The sequence below is a fragment of the Colletes latitarsis genome, chromosome 5 (genome assembly GCF_051014445.1).
Source record: "Colletes latitarsis isolate SP2378_abdomen chromosome 5, iyColLati1, whole genome shotgun sequence".
Classification (NCBI taxonomy): Eukaryota; Metazoa; Arthropoda; class Insecta; order Hymenoptera; family Colletidae; genus Colletes; species Colletes latitarsis.
Window position 1 is genome coordinate 36,568,499 of NC_135138.1, and position 24,054 is coordinate 36,592,552.

The 24,054-nt window shown below is 39.1% G+C and overlaps 4 protein-coding genes across 8 annotated transcripts; 2 read left to right on the forward strand and 2 right to left on the reverse strand.

Moving 5' to 3' along the window:
• Window positions 1–157: 157 nt before the first annotated feature.
• Window positions 158–7,609, forward strand: Rh50 (Rhesus blood group-associated glycoprotein Rh50). 5 transcript variants are annotated; one of them, XM_076764622.1, is made up of 12 exons: window positions 419–1,100; window positions 1,991–2,223; window positions 2,961–3,096; window positions 3,281–3,346; window positions 4,958–5,141; window positions 5,331–5,481; window positions 5,597–5,744; window positions 5,855–6,073; window positions 6,158–6,240; window positions 6,336–6,476; window positions 6,714–6,879; window positions 7,066–7,609. In XM_076764622.1, exons 2-12 carry the CDS (start codon window positions 2,215–2,217, stop codon window positions 7,221–7,223), a joined length of 1,461 nt encoding a protein of 486 aa, XP_076620737.1. In that variant the 5' UTR covers window positions 419–1,100; window positions 1,991–2,214; the 3' UTR covers window positions 7,224–7,609. The 5 variants fall into 5 exon arrangements, with proteins under 5 accessions (XP_076620735.1, XP_076620736.1, XP_076620739.1 ...); XM_076764623.1 differs by having other exon boundaries at window positions 2,041–2,223; XM_076764620.1 differs by lacking the exons at window positions 419–1,100; window positions 1,991–2,223 and adding an exon at window positions 158–382.
• On the reverse strand, window positions 7,515–10,925 carry Srpralpha (signal recognition particle receptor alpha). Its single transcript, XM_076764619.1, has 8 exons — window positions 10,711–10,925; window positions 10,170–10,539; window positions 9,910–9,951; window positions 9,556–9,688; window positions 9,345–9,483; window positions 8,731–9,263; window positions 8,240–8,654; window positions 7,515–7,987 (listed from the first exon to the last, which is right to left on the reverse strand). Exons 1-8 carry the CDS (start codon window positions 10,825–10,827, stop codon window positions 7,862–7,864), a joined length of 1,875 nt encoding a protein of 624 aa, XP_076620734.1. The 5' UTR covers window positions 10,828–10,925; the 3' UTR covers window positions 7,515–7,861.
• Window positions 10,926–11,197: 272 nt separating this feature from the next.
• LOC143341646 (NPC intracellular cholesterol transporter 2 homolog a) lies at window positions 11,198–14,528 on the forward strand. Its single transcript, XM_076764627.1, has 5 exons — window positions 11,198–11,304; window positions 11,408–11,561; window positions 13,674–13,787; window positions 13,865–14,049; window positions 14,125–14,528. Exons 2-5 carry the CDS (start codon window positions 11,408–11,410, stop codon window positions 14,206–14,208), a joined length of 537 nt encoding a protein of 178 aa, XP_076620742.1. The 5' UTR covers window positions 11,198–11,304; the 3' UTR covers window positions 14,209–14,528.
• On the reverse strand, window positions 14,500–16,413 carry LOC143341645 (serine/threonine/tyrosine-interacting protein). The gene is made up of 5 exons (XM_076764626.1): window positions 16,230–16,413; window positions 15,746–15,844; window positions 15,470–15,621; window positions 15,144–15,332; window positions 14,500–15,065 (listed from the first exon to the last, which is right to left on the reverse strand). The coding sequence occupies exons 1-5, from the start codon at window positions 16,266–16,268 to the stop codon at window positions 14,855–14,857; spliced, it is 690 nt and encodes a 229-aa protein (XP_076620741.1). The 5' UTR covers window positions 16,269–16,413; the 3' UTR covers window positions 14,500–14,854.
• Window positions 16,414–24,054: the final 7,641 nt, after the last annotated feature.

Consider the following 24,054-nt stretch of genomic DNA (forward strand, 5'->3'; position numbering starts at 1 on the left):
AAAGGATTGCAACCGAACGACGCACATTTTCTTCCTCCCTTTGAATCGCTCGTCAAACTCTTCGGTGCATAATCGAATCGACACACAATTGACTCTCATCGATTCGAGTTCCAGAACCAATCGATTACGCGTCATCCGTCGACATTGAACGTCTATTCGCGCCGTGAGTTTCGTTTCATTCGTCTTCGAGAGAGCACTAACGCGATCCTAGTTGCAATTTAAACCTGCGATATTCAACGAACCATTGATTTCCTTACGATGAAGAGCTTGTCGCGTACGTGCGGTTAGCTCGGCGGGAATTTTTAACTCGAAAGTTTATCGATACAACGGCATAAATTACCACAAAATGGTTCAGTTGCATCGAGGCTTTTCTAAAGATACGGTAAGCTCGTCGGAAAATGTGCTCCGGTAAGTAGCTCGTAAATATAACAAATATCTCCGCCCGCGATCGTCAGGACGTACATTCACGAATTTATGAATTCGTAGCGACGACGATCGGTCGATCGTCTGTTTCCTGGTTAATCGAGCACGCCGCAATGCATAAACGACCAACTTTTCAAACGAACAATATTAAATAGATACTAATTAAAACATTTTTCCGTCCTCGAAGCGTACTTTTGGTCACGAGGCTACCTCGTTGTTCTCTAGCCTCCGTTCGCGATCGTTTACAGGCTCTTGTTGACCTCTCCGTCGCGTTATTATCTTCTAGTCCGACTCTCGTCGCAGACGTCATTAGCGTTTGAACACAATAAATCCTCATTCCCCGACAGCCTACTTTCAATTAGTCTCACTAATTGCCGACGACCGCGTGGTTTCGTGTTTCAAGTTGACAGATTCGCGGGATCTTCGTGTCCAAGGAGCGGCTACTTCTGAACGCGGGACGAGGACGCGGATCGCGAGCCAGCGAATTATGTAAAACCGCCAATTGTTGCTAATTCGCGGAGTTTACATAAAAGCGTTCGAGGATACCATAGAAACTCGCAGTGCTAGAACGTATGTCGAGTGCAGTGAAACGTGTTTGGGTCCCCTGAACGCTCGACTATTTCGATCGACCATAATCGATCGAGTAATAAAACGGTGTTTCCCTTCAAACGAGCCAAGTAAGGATAGCGGCGGGAAGAAGTCTCGATCGATATTTAGATATTTAGTAAACTGGTTTCATAAATTACAGAGAGCTCAAAAGCTTTCTTCGAATAAATATGACCGTGGTAGATCGAATAACCTACTACGGTAGTAGCTTGCTTTCCCTTTGGATGTTCTTCTCGTCTTCGCGTACGAAAGAGAGCAAGAAGCGAACGAAAATCAATTTACACGATTCAATATTGCTTCGAACCGATATTTTCTTGGCCACGAGGAAAAATCGAACAAGTCCTTTATATCGGCGATCCGCGCGACCAGTCACGAGCTCGTTTAAATTATTACATTTACCGTTTCCATATTTCCTTTTCCCCTACTTTGACTTACGTACGTATAAACCGTTGATAAGAAACTTTTCTTACAACGATGCCACGGCAATAATTCTATTAAAAGGTTCTAACTTTTCCTCCAAGGAACCATCGACGGAGTACATATACATACTTTAGCTATTTCGCGTACCTATGACAATCGACTTGCGGTTTCATTTTGTTATTCCGTATGAAGTCGCGTAAACAACGTCGACCATTAACTTGGTCTTATTTTTAATGCATCTGAGAGATTTAAGCGACCGTCGCGTGACTGGAGCTCGTCGAAGAAAAATCGTCTTGATCGATACGGCCATAGCAATCGTACCTTAATCGCCAGACAATACGACCAATCATTGACATCGTGTTCGTTAGTCATGCAATAGCGATATAAATTTCTATAATTTTTTCAAAACTGCTGGACCGTGCAGAAGAAGCACGAGTCTTCTTTGTTATTTACAATTTGAGCATTACACGACAATTTTTTAAATTCAATTAATTATCGTTACCATGTATGTGTTTTCCCCCGTCAACGATCATCGATACAGCCCTTGTCATCGTCGTACGAATTAAAGATACCTAAGTACCTTTGTTTAAGTACCAAGCTCAAATCGCATCGATCACGACACATTTCGTGAGTGAAACAATATCGAAAAACAATAGAAACAAACTACACGTGTCACGGTGAGTGCTCCTACTTGTGTGCGCGGTTGTGTGTGAAGAAGAAACGAGTTTTTTCGATCGAGAAAATAGTAAGGGTATCCGAATCAAAATGGGAAAGGTATTGTCTCATCGCGTTGCGAATGTTTAATATCGTCGCTCGAATTCTCGTTGCATGTTCATAATGTGCATGCCAGAGAAATTTACCCTCGTCTTTTGCTGAATTTTATATCTATATTAAATTCGACACCTAATTAAAACTATGCATAGATTTTGAATATATGCGCTATAAAGGTAATACGATCGTTTGTTTGTTTTCCAATACGATTATGGGCGAGTAATGTTATTGTATCGGTCATATTAATTTCATACTTGTCGAATACGCATTTCTGGTCGAAAAATGCTCCGGATTATCTGCATAATATCACGGTCGAAAAGTGACACGACGAGGTTGAAATTTAAACTTTAACGTTATGCAATCTCATTAAATTGATTTACCCCTCTATCGTATCTGCTTCGCGTACGCAATTTACCCTACAAATATTATCTCTACAAACGTTTAACGGATTACCAAATTTTGATTAGAGCAATCGATCTTTGATCGCGTTCAGACCTCAAACTGGCCGATGGAATCGTTGCAAACATCCTGCACCAAACATTTTAAAACGAAAGGAGATAGTAAGCTTAGCTGATAACGATTCTTTCAATTATTAACAATTTCTGCATGTAAGCTTAACGTAAACATGGACTTTATTTATCAATTTACCACGTGGCAAACAATTTTCGTCAATGTTACTAACTGCGAAAACTAAACCCTGTTTCTTAATATAATTTCATCTTCTATTTTTCCACAAATAGGAAATGTTCTCAGCGACGAGTGGAAAACAGCAAGTATGCATGCTGTTCTTCGTCCAGATCATCCTAATTGTGATAATGGGAACGTTGATGACATACGGTCCGGAGGCAAATGCTAACTTGCTAAAAAATCACGCAGGTCAGTACGGATTTAGTCACTTTTCATGCAAAAGACATACAGAATTTGTTTAAAAGACTTTCTTGTACGTTTGTACCTGAACGAATTGTTAGGAACGAAAGGAGAGGAACAGGGAACAGATTTCCACAATTCGCATAATTTTCCGAGCTTCGTGCACGGTATAACGGGGTAATTAAACTTTCAGGTAACCACGAGGACTGGTTGGACGTCAAGAAACCAGGGAACGACGACTCGTTGAAAATTTATCCGAGTGAGTAAATCGAATTACTTAATTCCGTATTTATATTCGGTCCGGCAGAAACGAGTTCTCCAAAGTCCACTGTAAGACAAAAAAATACCGAACATGAAAAAGAAACTGACTCGACGATAAGGCCGGATAGTACGTCAGGTGGTCCGAGCGATTCCAAACTCAGCAAGCCAAATAAATTCCAAATTGTTATCCTTGCAACATAGTCCTTCCGCGTATTTTCCAAGTTTACCTTGAAAGACGTAACCGGTCGTCTAGTCTTACACGGTGGGGCTGAAAGAAAGGGTAGGAAAACTGGGAAAACTAGCCCTGGAAGATAACGAGAGGCTCGTACGTAGTACATATTCCAAGAAACTCGCGTATGTATGCATAACGATGCAAAAGGAGGACGCGACGTCGTGTTGGTCGGAGAGGCTTAACTTTGCAGCGGAGTCAAATAAAGTAGGTATACATATATGTACGTACGTACGTATATTAACGTCGTGCCCCCTACACCAGAAACCTCTTTGCGAAATACGGCCGGCATTGTGTTACACGAAATCGTATTGCGTTCGCGTTGCTCTGCTTATGCGCTCCCGGCCATAATTACCTTCGCTATTGCGAGATTGCTTGTTTTCCGTGCTTGGTAATTGGCCCGATTGGCCCGTCGATATTTTTACGCTGACGGGGATTTTTCAAAATCCTTCTCTTCTCTCTTTGGACGCCTCCTGCCACGGGGATGACAAAATTCTTACATAAAATGCATCTTCTAATAATAATCAAACTGTTCGATTCGTCGTCGAATTTGCTGCCTTTCCCGTATAAAAGTCACGGTAGGGACAGCACTGCCTCGAGTGATAAATAGATTACCCGAACGCGTCTCGAATAATTTCAAATCGAGCACCGATTTTCCGGTGGAAAGGTGCATGTAGTCGGAAATAGATCTTCCACTATTTTTATTCGCTTCCTTCCTTTTCTCGAACAAGATAAAGTCTTACATTTTTGCGAAATTGTGCACGGCACTGGGACTAACGGATCGAAGGAACGCTTTTCCATTTATCATATGTAGTTTTGACCTAAATTCTTGAGTTTCGACGTGACTTCTCGATCACCGGTTATTCGGATATAAATTACACCGGTGACAGCGGCATTGCAATATCTATGATAAATAAATAGATCATCCACCGAGACGGGTCTTCGTTCCCGATCCTGACCTACTTTCCCTCGAAAACTATGTAAGAATATTAATATTGCGATATTATAAAGGAATATTAATGTTATCGTTAAGAAATGAAAATTATTGCTTTGTTTGAAACGAAATCAGTTGGAACTGCCCTGTACAGCGAAACGACGCGATGTACTTGTACGTAGCTGTTAGAATTGGTTGTTAATGGAACGCACGAAATGTCTCCCGCATAAGTTTCTGGTTATCTTCGAATCCGTCGCGGCAGCTAGCCTCTCCAGCCAGACCGCGTAATTGCAGCGATCAATTAACACGCGATTAACAGCACTCGACGAGCGAACGAGCAAACAAGTTGCGCGCACATTAACTGCACGCGAGCCATGCATGTGCCTACAAACAGGTCTTTCTGTTCTTTTCTTTCCACTCTTCCGGGCCCCACTAAAACATCTTAGTGTATCAAGATGTCCACGTGATGATCTGGATGGGATTCGGTTTCCTGATGACGTTCCTGAGGCGATACGGACAGAGCGCCATAGGATTAACGTTCCTGGTTGGAGCGCTCCTCGTTCAGGTTGCCATGATTTGCGAGGGTGTGACGAACCTCAAGGACAACAAGGCTTACTTATCTCTGGAAAGGTTAGCGAAGATCTTGTCCTCCGATTGCGTCGGTGAACTATTGCTGTTCCACTCGAATCTCGATGTACGAGCAACCGATTAATCGTATTAGATTATAGCATCTATTATATAGATTATCGCTAGGTTTCTAGCTAGATGCAGGTTAATAACGCGCACGTGAATTAATACCTTACCGATGACCATTTTCAGCCTTCTGAGCGCCGACATTGCAGTGGCCACCCCGTTAATATCCATGGGCGCGCTACTCGGTAAGACGACCTACATACAACTTCTATTCATGGGAATCCTCGAGCTGATCGTCTTCACCGCGAATAAATACCTAGGGGAACATATACTCATGGTGAGTTTAATCTTTTTGTTATCTATCGATCGGTGACAAGGTATCTGCGGGCTACGGGCAGAAATTAAAGAATGGCTAATTTTTGGGCAAAAATTTCTCGCTTTTACGATAATAGGCCGTCGACGCCGGTGACAGCATGTTCGTTCATGCGTTTGGGGCATACTTTGGGCTGGCCGTTAGCTTCGTCCTCGGGATGAAGGATAAACCAAAGGAACATCGCCTCGAGGGACCCTCCTACAACTCGGACATATTCGCCATGATCGGTCTGTTTGCCACTCGTTTGATTAAACATATAGATATAGATAATAGAGGAGGTAAAATTCAAACGAACCAGAGTTTCTTTTGGCCAAGAGAAATTGTTTGTTCGCGATAGGCACGGTGTTTCTATGGCTGTTCTGGCCATCTTTTAACAGCGCTGCCCTCCAAGGGGACGATCAACAGAGAGCCATTATAAACACTCTGCTGTCGATTTCTGCCAGCTGCGTGATCAGTTTCGCAACCTCGGCGTTGGTCTCCAAGGATAGCAAATTCAACATGGTGCACGTGCAGAATTCGACGCTGGCCGGTGGTGTAGCCATCGGCACTGCTGCAGGTAGATACCGACCATTAATTAGCTCTTGGCCCATAATAGGCTCCTAACGAAGCTGATCGAACCACATTTTCCGAATAAACACAGCCATGATGTGCGAGCCAGTGGGTGCCTCGATCGTGGGTGCTATCGCCGGTTTCATCAGCGTGCTTGGATACAAATATCTCACGGTAACCGATTCACTTTTCTATCCTATCCTATAGTCGCTGATCAAAATCTGCGCTAATTACACAGGTATCGAGTGTTCTTGTCCGATTTCTTTCAGCCCCTGATACAAAAACGTCTCCACATCCACGACACGTGCGGTGTACACAATCTCCACGGGATACCTGGTGTGCTGGGTGGGATTTTCGGCGCGCTCATGGCTGGCCTAGCTACGGAATCCTCTTACGACTGCCTTTACCAAGTACGTATGCACCATTCACCTCCTTCCTCCGTTAGAGAAGTTAATCAGCTGACTGTCCGGATAATTGTGAACGTAACAAAGATATTCTTACCGTTTGTTCTCGTCTGCGATGATCCACCGGATGATCCCTGTAGCGCAGATTCGTCTTTAGGCTGAGAAACTTTAAAAAATATCGATAGATAGGTACCTAAGGTTCCCACATGCTACTAATATTTTCGTTAATCTATCTTTTATTAGATTTTCCCTGCTCGAGCGCCAAGCTCTGACACAAAGCTGGCCAAGATGAGGGACAATGATTGTATATTGCCTGGGCTCGACAGAACAGCAGGACAACAGGCGTCCTATCAATTATTAGCACTCGCGATCACTCTGGGAATTGCCATTGTTTCAGGATTAATAACAGGTAGTTGTCATTTTTTATAGATTCTTCCGACAGCGCGCAGCTTCTAAGTAACAAAGGTACGGACAAAACTTTTTCTTCCTCGTCGAGTCGAAAGGAAAGAATTTTATATCCCTTATCAATTTATTTTCCCAAGAACGACTCAATCTCGATTGTAGCAATAACGAAAATAAATAAATTCTTTCATAGGTTTAATAATGCGCGCATCGATATGTGGCTCGATTCACGAGAAACACAAGTTCGACGACGAAGCCCATTGGGAATTAGAAGAAGAAGAATCTTCGCAGGAAATCGAAATTAAAAGAGGAAACAACTCCAATGATCAGCTACCGATGGGTCCTGTTTGAAATAAATCTTTTTGTTACCTGCTGCGGCACATCTTTAGACAAACGTTTAATGCTGAAATTATAAATTTCCCTCAATTTCACAACGATGCCTTTGCATAGAAAATACACGATAACGAGATGTACGCGTGTTCAACGGATAACACGAACCTGAACAAGTCAACGAAAAAAATGAATATTCTTTTTCAAACTAAAATTCATAAAATTAACATACATCGACTAATCAAACGTTCCATCATCAATTATCAATCGAAGGAACTTTACGTGGAAAGGAAAACGTACATACAACGGACATGTAGTATATTCGTAATGTTTCCAATTACATTATTTATATTTTTTAGAAAACTTTCTATAAACGTATACAATAAATAATTTTTAACACAAACAGATTTAATACAGTATACGAACGTTTCTGGAAAAACAATGTCGGTCTCCTTTAAATTCTCGAATATATCGAAATATATCGAAACCAGTACGTCTCTTGACGCGATCTTATCTTATATATTATCCTTTCGAAATTGTTCTGTGTTTATCGTGATCATAGTAATAACAATTCCTTTCTTCAGTTTATCAATAACAATCCATGAAATCGTAATCTTTTATATAATAAATTTAATATCGTTTTATTAATCGATCAACAATTATTTCATCAGAGCGTGTACTACAGCTTTCGCGTTTAACGACTTCAAGTCTGTGTAAGTTTGTCCTGTACCAACAAAAACAATAGGTTGTCCGGTAATGTATGTCATAGAAATCGCTGCGCCTACCTGAAAAAGTATTGATCAATTTTATAGATCGATAAACTAACCTATAACTGCTAACGCCAATTTAACCTCAAACCCTATGTTCGATTCTTCTATTCTTCAACGATACGCAGAGAATTCCGAATAATTATCAGAACCTAACTTAGAACATCGCAAAGTATATGCAGAGAAAGTAGAAACTTTATAAAGCAAATAAAACAAAAGACATTTATCGTAAATTCCCTAATTTACTCAAATATATTATATTTTGGTTACCTTATCATCGATTGTATCAAATTTAGTCAGCACGATGCCATCAATGATATGAGGATTTCTGGATTGGCTATAATCGGCTAATGCTTGATTGAATTTCACTAATTGATCGACAGCTTCGTTTCCAACTAAGGCCTCGCCGACGAAAAGTACTAAATCCGGCTCGTTCACTTTGATTAGCTTAGCCAACGCTCTCATCAATGGTTCGTTATCTTGCATTCTACCAGCAGTGTCCACTAAGACTACATCGATTTTTGAATCCTTTGCAAATCGTATCGCTTCCATAGCTATGCCGGCGGCATCTTTCCCATAACCTTTTTCGTATAATTGAACCATAGACTGATTTCCGTGCTTCTCTGCCGGGTGTAGGGCATTCAAATGACGCATATGTGTCCTCAGTTGCTCAACTGCACCGGCTCTGAAGTAAAATAAATCGTTTATTTAAATGCGCATGAACATTTACAAACTGACGACGATAAAGTAGCTCAAACCACCTAAATGTATCACACGCAGCGATAAGAACACGGAAGTTGTTTTCGATCAGCCAGAAACAAATTTTCGCCAAGTTGGTCGATTTTCCTACTCCGTTTACGCCGCAAAATGTCATCACGTACGGTCTGTTACTCTTCTTGGCTTCCATTGCGTCTCGTAAAATGTCCACTCGTCTTTTTGGTGAAAGTATTTGTACCAATGCTTCCGTCAACGTAGCCTTCACAGTATTCGTCACGCTGTCGAACGTACCGAGTACCTTCCCTTCGAGTTTTACGCCGACAGAATCACACAATTTCTGAGAAATATCAGCAGCCACGTTTTTCGAAATTAAGTGATCCTTCAGCTTGTCTAAAACCGGAGCCATGTCTTCGTGTTTCAAGCACTTATTGCCAACCAAACTCTTGAACATTGAAAACATGCTATTCGTTTTTTTTTTTACTTGCGGTTTGGAAGTTTCGATTTCCTCGTCAGACTCATCCTCGGATTCAGTTTCAACTTCCAAGTCACGGATACCGCCTTTCATCTGACCTACTAACTGAACAAAACGTTAAATAGTTTTCAATGGGTACACGCGTCTTTAAATATACGAATGAGCGATTCAAACTTATTAATTTACTGTTTTATCAGCTGCCACGAAATCGCCGCTTTCCTCTGGCTTATCTTTAGTGCGTTCTAGAGTAGCAAGGTCTTTGATGGTCCCACCTAATTCCCAAACACGAGGTTTTTTTCCAGCCTTTTCAGGCTTAGGACTTTTCCTACGAAATTACACCTACTTTACCATTAAATCTAAAACAGACTTTTTCCACCCCCTAACGCAATAAACTTACTGTTTATCGACTTTCTTTTTTTGATTGTTTAATTTTTGTGCCAATTTCATACGATTTGCAATTAACATTTCTTCGTCTATTTCTTCATTGCGATTATTCGATAGATCCTGCTTTGGGATCTCTTGAATTTTCGCTAAAGAACGAAATACAGAATAATAATCATAAACGCGGCAATGAACTTTTATTATCAATCAATTAATTAACGGAAGCGCTAAGTATCCAAAAATTAAAATAAAAAATCCAGCAACTTTGTTCCCTCTTGTAGATGCAATTATTGTTAATATCGTCAGTACGCGGTAGCAAGACGCGATTCGTGCTTATAATGTATTGTGCATGAAATTCAAAATCACTTACATTGATCATCTTTACTAGTATTAATTCCTTTCTTCCTTTTACCTAGAAGCCAAGAATAAAATCCCCATTTCCTGTTAGTGATAACCATATTGGAAAAGACAAACTACCTAAATAAAAATTCCTTGTGATTCTATATTGTGTCCTAGACAAACACTTTCCAACCAGAAATTGACAAAACAATCTAAACACCTTTTTATTAGATCAGAGAAATGGTACTTGAAATTTGAATAATTCTAGCATAATTAAACCTTTATACATACCCTGTTTTTTATTATCTTTGTCATCCTTTCGTTCAATCATACTAGCAACAGTCTTTTTTGATTTCTGACTTTCATCAAATGTACGCATTTGCTTAGGTATTTTAGCCTGAGATCGTGCCCATTGTTCAGCCATAGCAAGTACATTCTCATAATTATTTTGAAAATTGAAATTACAAAACCACTGGGACCTCTCCAATTCATTTTTAAATCTATCTCTGAACTCCAGATGGATATCATTTAAAAACTTATCTATGTAAGATAACTGCAGTATTTTCTGGTATGCAACAACAAATACTAGCTCAAATTCATTGTCGAGTTTGTACTGTAAACGTAAGGAATCATACTCGAAGGTGTGATTCCCTGTTCGTTCCTGCAAATAAAATTTTAAACGTGTCGTGAATAGGTTATCGGATACAAATGTTTTTTTCTCGTTTCCTGTCTAAATTACATTATTTTGGACACTGGTTGCACCTTTAATACCATTCCATACGAACGAATAGAAATTTAAAAAAATAATAAACTTTAACAGAAGCACACTTACTTGCAATATGACACTTCGTATCAATGCATTAACGCTAGGAGCAAATATTTGCGAAGTACTTTGGAAACACCAAAGCACAATTCCGCCTTTACTAAATATAGTAAATAAATCGAGCATAATTACACGATTTCTTAATAATAAAAATTGTTTATTATTCAATGTTGAGATCTAACCTACTAGTGATCGTGCACTTTGATTTTTGTACACGTCAGATACTGCATGAACCATAGAATAAAAACTACAAGAGAGCGAATCAGACGTAGCCCTCTGTGCAAGGGGAATACTCAAGCTACATATGTGGATCGAGTAGTAGAAATGGCGGGAAATGTATGCGTTGTATACCTCCTTTAGTATTTTGTTGCCCGGATAACTTTCTGGTAGTTAGAATCCCCTTTTATAGATGGCATCGTGTATTTTCGGAAAAATTCATTATTATGAATTTATAAACATTAAGAAATTAATGGGAAAGGTAAAGGAGCAAAGTTCGAGAGCGAGAAGGAAAGCCTTACATTTGTCTTCTTCCTCGACTCCCTCAAGACGATCCGAAGTACATTCGCGCTCATTTCGGACAGTTTCGGGGAATCGAGAAAGAGGGTGAGTATCAATTTGTGTTTGTCGACTTTGTAGACTCACTCTGTATACGTAATTTGGAAACGACAACGATGCCGTAGAATATACCGAAGCTACCTGATTACAGATGTTTATTTCAATGCGAGGCAGCGTGAACCTTCATTACCCGCGCAGACACGGACCAAACAAGATGTACGGAACGACCGCTACCATTCTTGTCTTATGCTTCCTAAGCTTGTGTGTATCACCGATATGTCGAGCCTTAGAGATCACCGATTGTGGTAAGTTTAGACTTTGTTCTATATAAAAAGGCTATAACATAAGAATAAATATATACAGTAGACCGTCGATTATTTAAGCAGTTAATTATTGCTGCATGGTGACTTTGTAGCTATGCCGGACTAGGATTTACCGAGCTCGTTGAAAATTCGTTGCTAACGAATCAAACAAGTGACTCGTATAAATTTTGTTGACATAGCTGCGAAGTTAGCATTCAGTTATTGGGCTTTGCATGAATATGTTAATGAATAATCTGATATAACAATAAAACATTGTCGATGCATGCTTCGACGGTGTAGTTATTTGCTCGGCTCGGACCTTAAATGGACTATTATGAGTTTCTAAGTCTTCTTTACTTATTTCTTACGTTGCATCGACTAGTTATTAATCACTTTAGTTATTAGCCACGATAATTGCGTCATGGTAATCTATATTTTGTGGTACATGTTATTTCCCTTTAAGCAGTCCACTTTGTTTTTTACCTAATTCGTTTCTGTTAAGGCTGTAGCTGGAGTCATGTATTTTTTCTCTTAACGGTTATTCTGTATTCGTATAATACGCTATTTACATTTTGAAAGCTATATTCGTCAAATGTAAGCAATTCTACTAACCTTTAACATATATTGTGCCTACAATACAAACGTCCCAATCGTATGTTTAAAAGTATTTGATGTAAACACGTAGTTAAGAGTGTACTGTGTTGGAATCGAAATGGAACGTTGAAAAAGAGGCGAGAGAATCTCGTATAATACTTACAATTCTACGATTACCAATTATTAGACCAAACAAAGCAGAAATGAATATGTTTTGCAAAAACGAAGTATTACGAAAATTAAATGAAACGAAATTGTATATATAAGAATTATCAATTTGTCCGTATAATTGAGTTATTAAATGTCCGTTTTCGTCATTAAGCGATATGTTTCATGTCAGATACGAATGTATCACATCGTTTAAATAATACGCAGCTGATAAATGTACATATGCTTCCAATCGCAATTGATAATCAGACTATGCTCTACGTATATGAAATCCTTCGACGTTTTAAACAATTTCAGAATTTATTTGTGCAGATCTCAAATTAATATGTATAAATTTTGCAATTCGTCGGTTAATCGCGTTTGCATTTTTGTTTCCAGAAATATGATTCAGTCAAACACGATAAATAAGGCGGTTTTTATTATTCGCTTAAAATCCATTTTTTAGTACGAACGCCGTGTGTGAAACAATTGAAAATTTCGGTATCTTTTGTAACAGAATACATTTCGATTTAAAAAGACGCATTTGAAGTTTTTTGCGTTTCGTTTATTATTTATTATGCAGTAAATTTGTTTTCATTATTCACTGAGTTGCGGTTAATTCTTTGAGCTGGAAAGCATATTTGGTATCAATTTCCTTTTAATTCTCGCGGCAAGTATCTTATCTAATAAATGATACCTAATTATCGACTGAACAGAGTGTAATTGGTGTAATGCTATGTGGTTGCAATGATAATAGAGGCGCAATACTTGTCTCCGGAAAAATATTCCGAGTCATGACATTTGCTACTGGTTTATTCTTACGTCAATGTGAAAACCCTTTTACGTAAAAGATACAAACGGGAGTTGTTTTTTAAGGAGTTTGTTTACCTCACATTTTAATAATTACGACTCGGTCGAAATGTTAGACAAATATTTTACGAACATTTTCGTTTCGAAATTTTATCACAAGAAACAAGCGGCGACCCTTTGTAGACGCAACGCGCCTACAGCAAATATTTCGAAAACTGAAATCGAGCGGCGATTATTGTTCAAATAAAAGTTGTTCCCAATCCCCTCCTCTGTAACATACTTCATAATCATTGGGATCGTTCCACGCATGCTGCAGTTTCCACAAATTAAACATTTTTTTTTTCAAAGAAATACAAAATGCTTCCCCAATCTGTATTTCTTTTCAATGCTAAAATAAAGTAAATGTTTGCCATATTGATAAAATATTTAGTAAACAGTATTTGTTTGACTGTTTACAAATATCTGGTTAAATCAATGGCTCAGCAACTATCAGGTACTATTAAAATTATCCCTGAATGTTGTGACTGAATGTCAAACATTTTATAAGCTTCTCTTTTTATATAGGCTCTAAGGTTGGCAAGTTTACATCTGTAAGTTTGGCAGGTTGTGATATGAGCCAATCTGTATGTGATTTGGTAAGGAATACAAATGCATCAATCAACATAAATTTTACAATTGGTTAGTATGCTTCTGTTGAATAATTTTTGAATTTATATATAGGGCAATTAAAACAGTTAGGGTGTTTTCTTTTACAGATAAAGATATGACAGATGTTTATGCAATGGTACGTGGTATTATAATGGAAGTGCCTATACCTTTTCCATTGCCAAATGCAGATGCTTGCAAAGATCCAGATTCGGGAATCACGTGTCCTCTAACTAAGAGTGGAGAAGTATACCATTATAAAAATACATTACCAGTTCTATCATCTTATCCTAAGGTATTTTAAGTTATATACTATACTTATTATGATTTTTAACGGTACATTTATAATTTTTTTATTATTATGTTGTAGTTATCGGTTATTGTAAAATGGGAACTCAGAGATGAAAATAACGAAAACATAGTCTGTTTGCTGATCCCAGCAAAAATTAAGTGAATGGTATTAATTCAGTTCGTGATATTATTTCTAAGGAAGTGTGTATTTTACGAAAATGGTACGAAATACATACAAAATATTTACAATTGTAAAATATTGTTCGTTATGTTTCTTAAGTTACTTTAATGTACTGCATGTACAAATATTTTGTTTAGTCTTGGAAAATTTACTGTATTGGCAAAAATAAATATAGGGCATTATACTGTGGCAATAAATAATGAAGACCTTAAAAATATTATCTATATTTCTTTAGCAAATATGTAACAAGTTATAAATAACTTAGAAGCTGAATAAATAAAAAATAGAATTATTATTTTTTATCACGTATGTTTAAAAATTTTTTTACAGTTTATTGATTATTATAAGTGTATACTGTAGTCTAAAATTTAGACAGAGCTTTCAAAGCTATAATATCTTGTTTACCTAGATAATGAATTTCTTTAGCTAATACATATAAGAACATATTGCAATTAATTTTCAATTCTTATATATCATATTAGCAATTAAATTTGATTTTACAATATACCTATGTTTAGGTATTTTTCAAAACGTGACGTATAGCATGCTACTTCCCGTCAAGTCTATCGCTTTTTTAACTTAATCTAGAATAAGTCTTTTGATACTTTTAATATTTTCACAAATAACATCAACTGTCCATCTCATTGCATCTATCTTCTACCCGTTCGGTATCCATTTGATGAATCGTTCTTTTAGTTCGTTGTTTCACTGAACTTTGTTGCCCATTTTTTAACGTTTTTTGTGCTTGATATATCGGTTCGTATTCTTTTAATTGTGCCATGAAACCTTCGTTAGGATTTATACAAAATCTTCTTTGTTGTACCATTGCATACGCGCGTCTGAAAAATATTTAATATTTCAGTGTATATTTTTTATAGAAAATATAACATATTACTTTTAATTTTACTAAAATTTACATTTGTGATAATCCATAGGTCTCCATAACATATGCTAAAACTAATGCAGCAGATCTTGATATACCAGCATTGCCATGTACTAAGACTTGACCACCAGAATTTAAACCATCGTCTATAAATGCCTTAACTTTTTGAAAGTGTTGAATAATGTTCTCTGTTGCTGTATCAGCAATATTCAAAACAAGATACCTGTAATTGGACCTTTTAGTAGAGATTACACAGAAGATGCATAACTGGATCTAGAGAAAACGATAATCGTGCTATATTTGTTAGATAAGTATCGTTTTATCCAGGTTGTACTAGTAACTTGTATATATATTTTGTACTTGAATTTGTCAGGAAAGTTAGGTTTTATAAAATTTGCTTCTATATTCTGTCTAACACACACTATATGAGTTATGCCATGTTCTAATAAAGACTGTAGTTTTGACCGACTAGCTGCACTATATGGACCAAGGTATAATCCAGGTACCACCTCCTAATATAAGGTAATCATTAATTTAAACATTTTTTACGTACACACACACAGACATTTATAAATTAATTTGATATCAACATATTTATAACAGTTCATTGTTTCAGCAAACATATATTTGATTTACCTGCATGTGTCTTCTCATTGTGTAAGTCCATTCTTTTGGCTCATCCATGGTGATAGGCATTCTTTGATAATCGTCGGATCCATTTTCACTAGTGGTTTCCTAAAAAAATGTTTTTATTCTAGCCCTTTGGATTTGAAAAAGCGATAGATACGAATGTCGAGATATTGCTAATTGGGAATAGGATAATTTAAGTAACAAATAAAAAGGAAACAAGTCAGTTTAAACAATATTTTTTTCGAGGTCTTGAAAACAAACACATTTCACTGTAAACAATTACCAGTGCAAAAGGATATAACATACGACAGTGTTTGAATCGAATATTCTCTAGGTATCTATATGCAAAACAAAAACATAAAAGTTAAAGCGCATACACGAGTCCCCCAAAAATATCAGATAAATATCACAATGACAAATACAATATAACCTAATACGTTGAGGATATATCGTTTACAACACTATAGGACGAATATTGCAATCCGCGTACCTCATCTTGGTGAGTTTCATTACTGTCTAGAGACAGCATACCACTAATTTCTTACACTTGAACGTACGTAATTGTCGAATTTATACGATAAAAATAGGAAACAACGATATTCTTTTTTACCGCGATCGAGATATTGTTTTTTAATGCATTGACTATTTGTAATATAGCTAGCTATCATAGTGCATTCCGTTGTTCGAAATATGGCGACATCTTAAATGCACTGCAAACAATAACCATTGAATACGAACATACTTAGATTCGTGATTCGTATTTTGTGCTGTACTTCATGGAAACCCGCAATGTAATTAATTAAGAGGAGATTCTCATGTAACAGTTACAAGAAATGTATGAAACATTAATAATTTATTCATATAGCGAGGTTACCGGCGAGCTAAAATGGCGAACCCTGTATGAATGCAACCCGTCGTGCATGTTTGTTGCACGATGGCAATTGGTTGCATATCTTCTGGGTTCGTTTCCGAGTGTAGGCTTTATCGACTGTACATGAATTGAAATTGCTTGCAGCAATCACAATTGATCAATTATCTCGATATTGCACGTAACAATTAAAGAATTAAAGCTCGCCGTAAATTGAATCATATAGATTCCGGTATCGATTCTATATTAGATCTAAATTGATTTTCTATTGACTGGTTATTGAAACTAGCATCGATTTCTCAAATAATGAAACATTGTCGCATTTATAAAAATTGTAAAGTTATTCGACTATAATCCCTGTTGTAGTATTCGACATTTTCTATCGTTTTTATCCTATTATACCGTCCGATGGATGTTTAAAATTTAAGAGTTGGCTTCGATAGTATTGATTCGGTGTCGTTCCCATCACTGGGCACATGTGCTACTATGGAGAAACGGCGTACGCTTTCGGGAACGAACGCCAAGTCGAGCAACGCAATTTAGTTACGAACTGTTTAATCTATGATTTTACGAGGCACCGATTCCTCAGGTTGCGGTAACCGACAGCGCGTATTTTCTTCCGGGATGCAATACACTTTTCCATATCTATCGCTACGCTTTCGCGATGAAAGTCCATGCATGGGCGCTGCATCGGCTAAGCAATTCAACGCCCGTAACGCCAAACAGATTTCGTGGCCGTGCTTCCGTAGAAAATGAGAATTTTACACGAGCTATTACGTTAATCTTGATCGGCATCGCGTGCAGATCTTCACCTTTCTCGGCTCGACTTATCATTATTTCGTAACAGGCCGCTACGAAAGTATGATAGAGGATTAACAAACGCTCGGGTCTCCGTACTCCGACGCGTTTCGATTGACCGCGTTGAGTCATGTTCCTCTGCTCAATGGCGTTTTAGATTGTAAGTTAAATTTTAATGAAACAAAAAATACAAAACTAAGGAGCCATTTTTTTGACCATGTTTCGCAAGTAAACGTAACGCTGACGTACCCTGGAGAGGAACGACGAGCATCCGCGGAATGGGACTACTCGTAAGAAGACCGAGGTCAAGTTGATCTTGCGAATTCATACTCATCCCCACGGCTGGTTATTAACTAAAGGTAGCCGTCGATCGATCGAAGATGGAGGGACGTTTACTGGAGGAACTGGTCTGGCATTATTTCATCTCGTTGTACCAGAGCCCCGGGCAATGACTTTGAGAGTGACAAACTTGGAATCGACGCTTCTCGTCGGATGACGCAGCTGATCGACAGGTATTCCTATCCAACGCTCGATCATTCTATACTAGACCGATGCTTACTTTGGCACGGGTCACAAACGTGCAATTATTCTGCCACTGTCAAAACTATTACAACATGTTAAACACCATGTTGGTCTCTGAGGATCGACAGTACCACTTGGAGAATAATACTGTACAATTCGTACGAGAAGTGGATGAACCAAAATTAAAAGAACATCTGGAATTACCAGACAAAGCTAAGAATTCGTGGAAATTACGAAAGGCGACTTTTAGACCAATTGTAATGTGACTTGCAATATTCCACACACGACAGGCAATCAATTAAAAGGATCGAATACACTAATTTTAACCGGACGTTCGCGAAGATTTGTTATTCCGGATGCATATCACATAACAAGGGGAAAATAATGTGTAATTTTTGACAGCAGCCCGTGTCACACTACAATTATTTTCGTTATTTGTCTTTTAGCAATAAGTCGTATGATTTCTTCTTCGATCACAATTATAAAATGGGAGATTTTGGTTCCCTACGTAAGGGTTAAAGCTACAGCGCTTCAAACAGTGGCTGAAAGAGTAATGGCGATTGGAAACCTTTGCCAGATAATAATCAAAGTGCCGCATTCGATCTGGCGTCGTGTTGTAGCAAACAACGGAGGTTGTTCTGCTTTCTTCCGCGAGCAGGGCTACCGCCGCCGCCGGGATTCGTATAATTAAATAATTAAGCAGCGAGCAGCCGAAGGCGTAGCCCCACTGCATGGAAGTTTACTTTCTAAGCTCGTTGACGTGCTGTGTGCTCGCAGATATGGGAATCCGTGTTGCCCCCGGGGGCATCGGCACCAAGATTGTTGCAATCGCCATCCTTGGGACACGAATCTAGAGCACATGGCTCCGTCGGTGGACATAGAGAACGCGACCAATCGCCGCCTCAAACGAGCTTAAGGGGTCTTTTTGTACTGTGGACGTTCAAAAAAGAATTCATTCTTCCTTCTACGCGTTTCTAGTACTTTCAGGCATCAAGAACGCGTCCTCTAATCGTTGGATTGAAATTCGACTAGATTATGGGAATCGAAAGGTGTTAATTAAGTGCCCAGCAAGCCTCAGTCTCAGCTCTGCAGAGTGGGTATACTGGGGGTAGTTCTTTTGCGCTTGAACGGAACAGGAAAGTAGGGGAAGGGATCGCAATTAGCTGCTAGTTCACAAACACGATCATTGATACGATATTCAGGCATTTTGCGTTTGTCTTTCAGGATTATCGGTTATTAGATATTGTCGGTTCACCCGGTACGTGGTCCCCGAGGCACCATGCGGTGCCAGCGGCCAGGAATGCCGAGGAATTAGGAATCGTATTTTGCTATTCCTCGAATTGCGTTCTGTTGCAAGTGGCTCGGTAACGATGCTATTTTTTATGTCTTTTATACGTCGGTTTCATAAATTTTCCTTCGTTGCGTCGATTCCGCCAGTTCATCGTTACCGTTCTCGTAAAAATTCGGGCCCCGGAATTCGTGTAATCGGCACCGTTATTAAAGTCGTAAATTTTATTGACGCGACCGGAGGAGCCGAGCTACAATGTTCGTTTCGCGGTGAGAATTCTGCTTCCCCTATTTTTTAATTGCACTGTTCGACGGCAAGTTTAATTACGTTATTATTACGAAACGGTCGAATTGTGCATAGACCTGCTGATACGAAATATGGAATATGTCTCTTAGAGTCAGACTTTTTTCTAAGTTCGTGTTCGGAGGTCGTTTCGTCGTAATCGTTCCGCTGTCTTGCAATATCTCGTTTTACGGTGGACCCACGAAGAAAGAACCGATAGAGAGTCGCGTAGAAAAAGCAAGCACGGTTAAGTCTGTTTGATTGTCAGGTCACACGGTACGTTAGCCCGTGGGCAATGTCCAGTTCGTGAACGTCAAGAAACGCGATCACTTGAGGTACAAGAAATCACATTCTGCCATTCGTCGCTATCGGGAACGATCGAGGTTCACGAGGACAAATTCAGCTGTCCGCCAGGCAGAAAAATGCACTGGAATGCATTGGAAACGGTGGTTCGCCTTAACTTTTAACTCTACGATCCGTTCGAGTACTTTTAACGACACGTGTGCGTTGCTCTACGACGATTTATAGCATAATAATCTTCCCATGAAACAAATTGACAACGCCGTAGTACCATTATCTCGACGAAGTAGATTGAAAATGCCAGTCCTATCGATACGCGACATTTTTTCCGCTCTGTTACGCTTACAAAAGGTTTAATCAACCTGTAATGGTATTGTAATCGTGTAATTACGTAATAATAAGAGAGTTATCGCGTGCTCGAAAGATTTACGATTACGATAGCACCGCAATTAGACGGTAATTACCGTGTAACTGCAGCGTGGTTACACGTAATTGTATCGCGGCAGATGTAATTAGATTACACTTTGCCCAACTCCGATTGTGACGAGGAAATTTTGTCGGTTTCTCGGTGCTCGTTACAATCGAGTTTGTACCTTCCCCGATATCGCGGAAATCTCTTAAAATTAATGGACCGATTAGTTTTGTTATTATTCGCGTAGGTGGTTTTCTCAACTATTTCTCAGAGAACGGAACAAATTATCGCCCATGCGAAGGTGTTAACAATTTTAATTAGTTTCGCTTCAGGGGTTCTAAATTAGAATTTTTCTACTGTGACCGGTTTTACGTCGGCATGTCCGAGTCTCCGATCGCTCGAAGCGTTTTTCTAATATTCATATTCCATTCCAAGAAAAGCATCCAGTTAAGTGACCGTGGTAGAGTCGTAGTTTATAATTATGCGGCTACTGGATTCAGTAGTACATGCTTGTACGACATGGAAAGGAAAAAACGATAGTAATTGCTACTATGTTTTCTTAATTAACGTCGACGAAGGTAAAACAAGCATTGAAGGTTTAAATGTAAAAGAAAAAGAATGAATTTTTTTTGGAAGGTTTACAGTAGAATACCCTCCGAAGAATGAGAGATTAATTCCGGCACGAAGTGTGTATAGTAATTTCCTTTTTGCAAAATCTGATCTGGATGACTGAGATCTAGCCTTTCGATTAGCTTCTTTAATTCCTCCGATCCGTATAATCTAAAATGGTCAGCGAACGAGCGATTCTATCTGGACAAACGGATTGCCCAATTTGTTGTACGCGGAGCTTCCTCGTGCACCGTCGATCACGACGCATAGATCATTCTTCGCGATCGGACCGCCATTGTATAGGAAACTCGCGGTGCATACAGAAATTGCAGCTCGCTCGACGACCCGTGAATCTATGCTGAAACTAGTGTTATAATCAACCATGTCAAATTAATTTTCGATTGACACGGTGGCCAATTTACATAGTCTACAATTATTTTTCAGAATGCAAAAACAGAGTCTTGTCGTTGGCTAATTTTACAGGATGAAAACGATCGCGATCGGTTGCAATTCGCGACGACTTAAGGATTCCAGAAGATCGTATCTGAATAAGGAAAGCTCTAATGAAACGTAACTACGTCGAGCAATCGCGTTACGTTGCTACAGCTAATTAGCAAGCGATTGAACTCGATTCAAATCGAATTGTGCCGACGGTGAATTCATTTTCCACGCTGCTTTGTCCGCGCCGTGTGCCGTTTCGCGAACGGTAATTATTTGTTCCAAAGCGCAATTATATCTTGATTTTGCAGCGTCCGATTGAAAATATAGGTTCAGAATAAATGTTGTAGGAAGAGAGACCGATAGGCTATCGCGTTGCGAAATGATCACCGTTGTTGCAAAGTTCTCAGGCATAGACGACCACGGAACCGTGGCCGAACATTTCATATTTAATCCAAGCTGAACCGAATCGTTAAACTTTCCAGGTTTTGCAAGCGCTTCCCCGAGCGCGTTTAGATCCTTGCGGGGTTGTCTTCCCGTCTCTCCGCGGGCACACGTCCAGAAACAAAGAGCACTAACAGTTGCGCAAAATTCGAGCGGTAACTGGTAAAACCGAACGTGGTCTCGTATAATCGCTATTTATCACTTTCACGGACTAAAGAAACACGAAAGACGCGACGAGTTTGGACATCGGGCTTCCTACGTACATTTTTCGAATCGTATCCTTCCAGAAAATGTAAAAGGCAGTCGAAGTCTAATTTGAAAGTACGCGTGGATCGCTTTTTACACGATGGATGCGTGCATTAGAGAGAAACCTGCAAAAAGAAGGCCGTTTAACATAAATAAAATGGGTTATCCGCAAAGTAAAGTATCCACAAATTTCATACTTATTAAAACGCCGTAGTAAATTTGGCTAACATGTAAACTGTACGTTCGTTAATCGCACGATTCAGCCGTTTCGTTGTAGGTTCTGCTCTGTTTGACGTTGAAATTGAAGAGTGGATGGACTAATTGAATTTGAACAATACTTAATTCTTACATAGTTAGATCAAAGTTGAATGTCTCGCTTTGCACGATCAATTTTACCCCACAAACGTAATTTGACTAGCGCATTAAATTCGATCATCCTTTTAGAAGAATTTGCCTATGCGTCAAAGCATTTTCCGCTCGCGTTGCGAAGATTGGCCAACTGGTTGGCACACTCCCATGTAAAGGGCGGCCAGTTTTCTCGAAAAGGCGATCGTGCAGGCCAAAGGTAGCGAGAAATGTCGCTTTAGAGAATCCGTGCCAAGGTGGAAACTTTGCGAATAGTTGCAACCTTCATGCTTGAAGCTGAAGAGTACGTAGGTGAATGTCTATCCGCTCTTCAAGGGAGATATTTATCGGCGAAACAAAAGTTTTCGCAATTTTTCCAAACAAGAAGTTTGCGTGTGAATCCGTATCTCTCGCATATTAATTGGTCGTTTCCAGGAAAGAAATCGGTTTTGTCACATCGATAGAAATCAATTGCGTCACAACCTACACGAAACATTATATCATTTTGTGTCTAATATCTTTTTACGGTGCTAAACTACGAGAAACACGTTAGATTTTACAGTACATAATTTTCTTCTACTTCATTAACGATCGCTTGTGCAAACTTCTGTTGTTTCTTTTGGTCTCTGGTTTCAAGACACGACTTTTATCTTTGTTTACGAACTAGGGATAGTTTCGATCGAAAATTCGTTCAGAGGATCGAGCATCGTCGACGATCGACGAGGAGGAGAATTTTCCTACGATTAACGCGCAACTCGAACATAATGCAAATGCATGATCTTGTTCTGGTTGCATTTACGACTTTGCTTGCACCGCGTTGGCTCGTTAGGTTACAGCGTTCTATCGTTTACAGCGCTTACGAAATTGGCGAGTCGTAAAAGCCAGCCTATTAGCGACGCGAGGGATAATTGGGCTAAATAGGGTGGGAGAGACGAAAATTGATACTGAATTTTACCCGTGTCGCTTGGTCTCACGGAAACACACCTTTTTCCCTCGCGGATTGCATAATGTTCCTTAAATAAAAATCTAGTACAAAGAATTTTGCCTCGCAACGAGAACCGCTCGCTTTCTTCCCTCGCCGCCATAAACCTCTTCATTCCCATTGTAGTCATGTGGCTATACGTTCAGAATTATGAAATCGAATATTACCGACGTTTTATTTTCATATTTGCGAATGTATCTGACCTTCCTTTTACACGGTGATAGTGTACCAGCTATACATATATTAATTAATATCGTCTAACGATAATATCCTGAGACCTTTTTAAAATGGAAATAAATATTTAACACCGTCATTAGCGTTTCTCATGTTCGCGCGGTGCATTAATAGTGAGCGATTACGAAGAACATCGGTCAATTTCTCACCCACGTCATCGCGGAACGATACGATTCTCTTTTTCGTTTTTCAAATTGCATTCAACGTGTTGCTTTGCCTAGAAAAAGGTGGCACGTTTTAATTTCACGTCGGTACAATGCCCACCGTACATGGGGAACAATAAAACGGTAACGCGCCTTGGAGTTTTTGTCATCTATAGCGTTGTTTCAGTTGTTACGATTTCTTGCTACGACGAACTTGCTTTTAACCAAAATTGCGTAATCGTACGACCGAGGGAAACGGTCCTAGGCGAAATGTACGAACGGAGGCGCCATGTTCCCGACGCCATATCGATAATAAATTAGTATTGTCGGGCGGTAACGGAGCACGACGAAGCAAGGAGAGCGGGAAAATTAATATGCGGCGAGAAGGAAAAATTTCAGTGGGA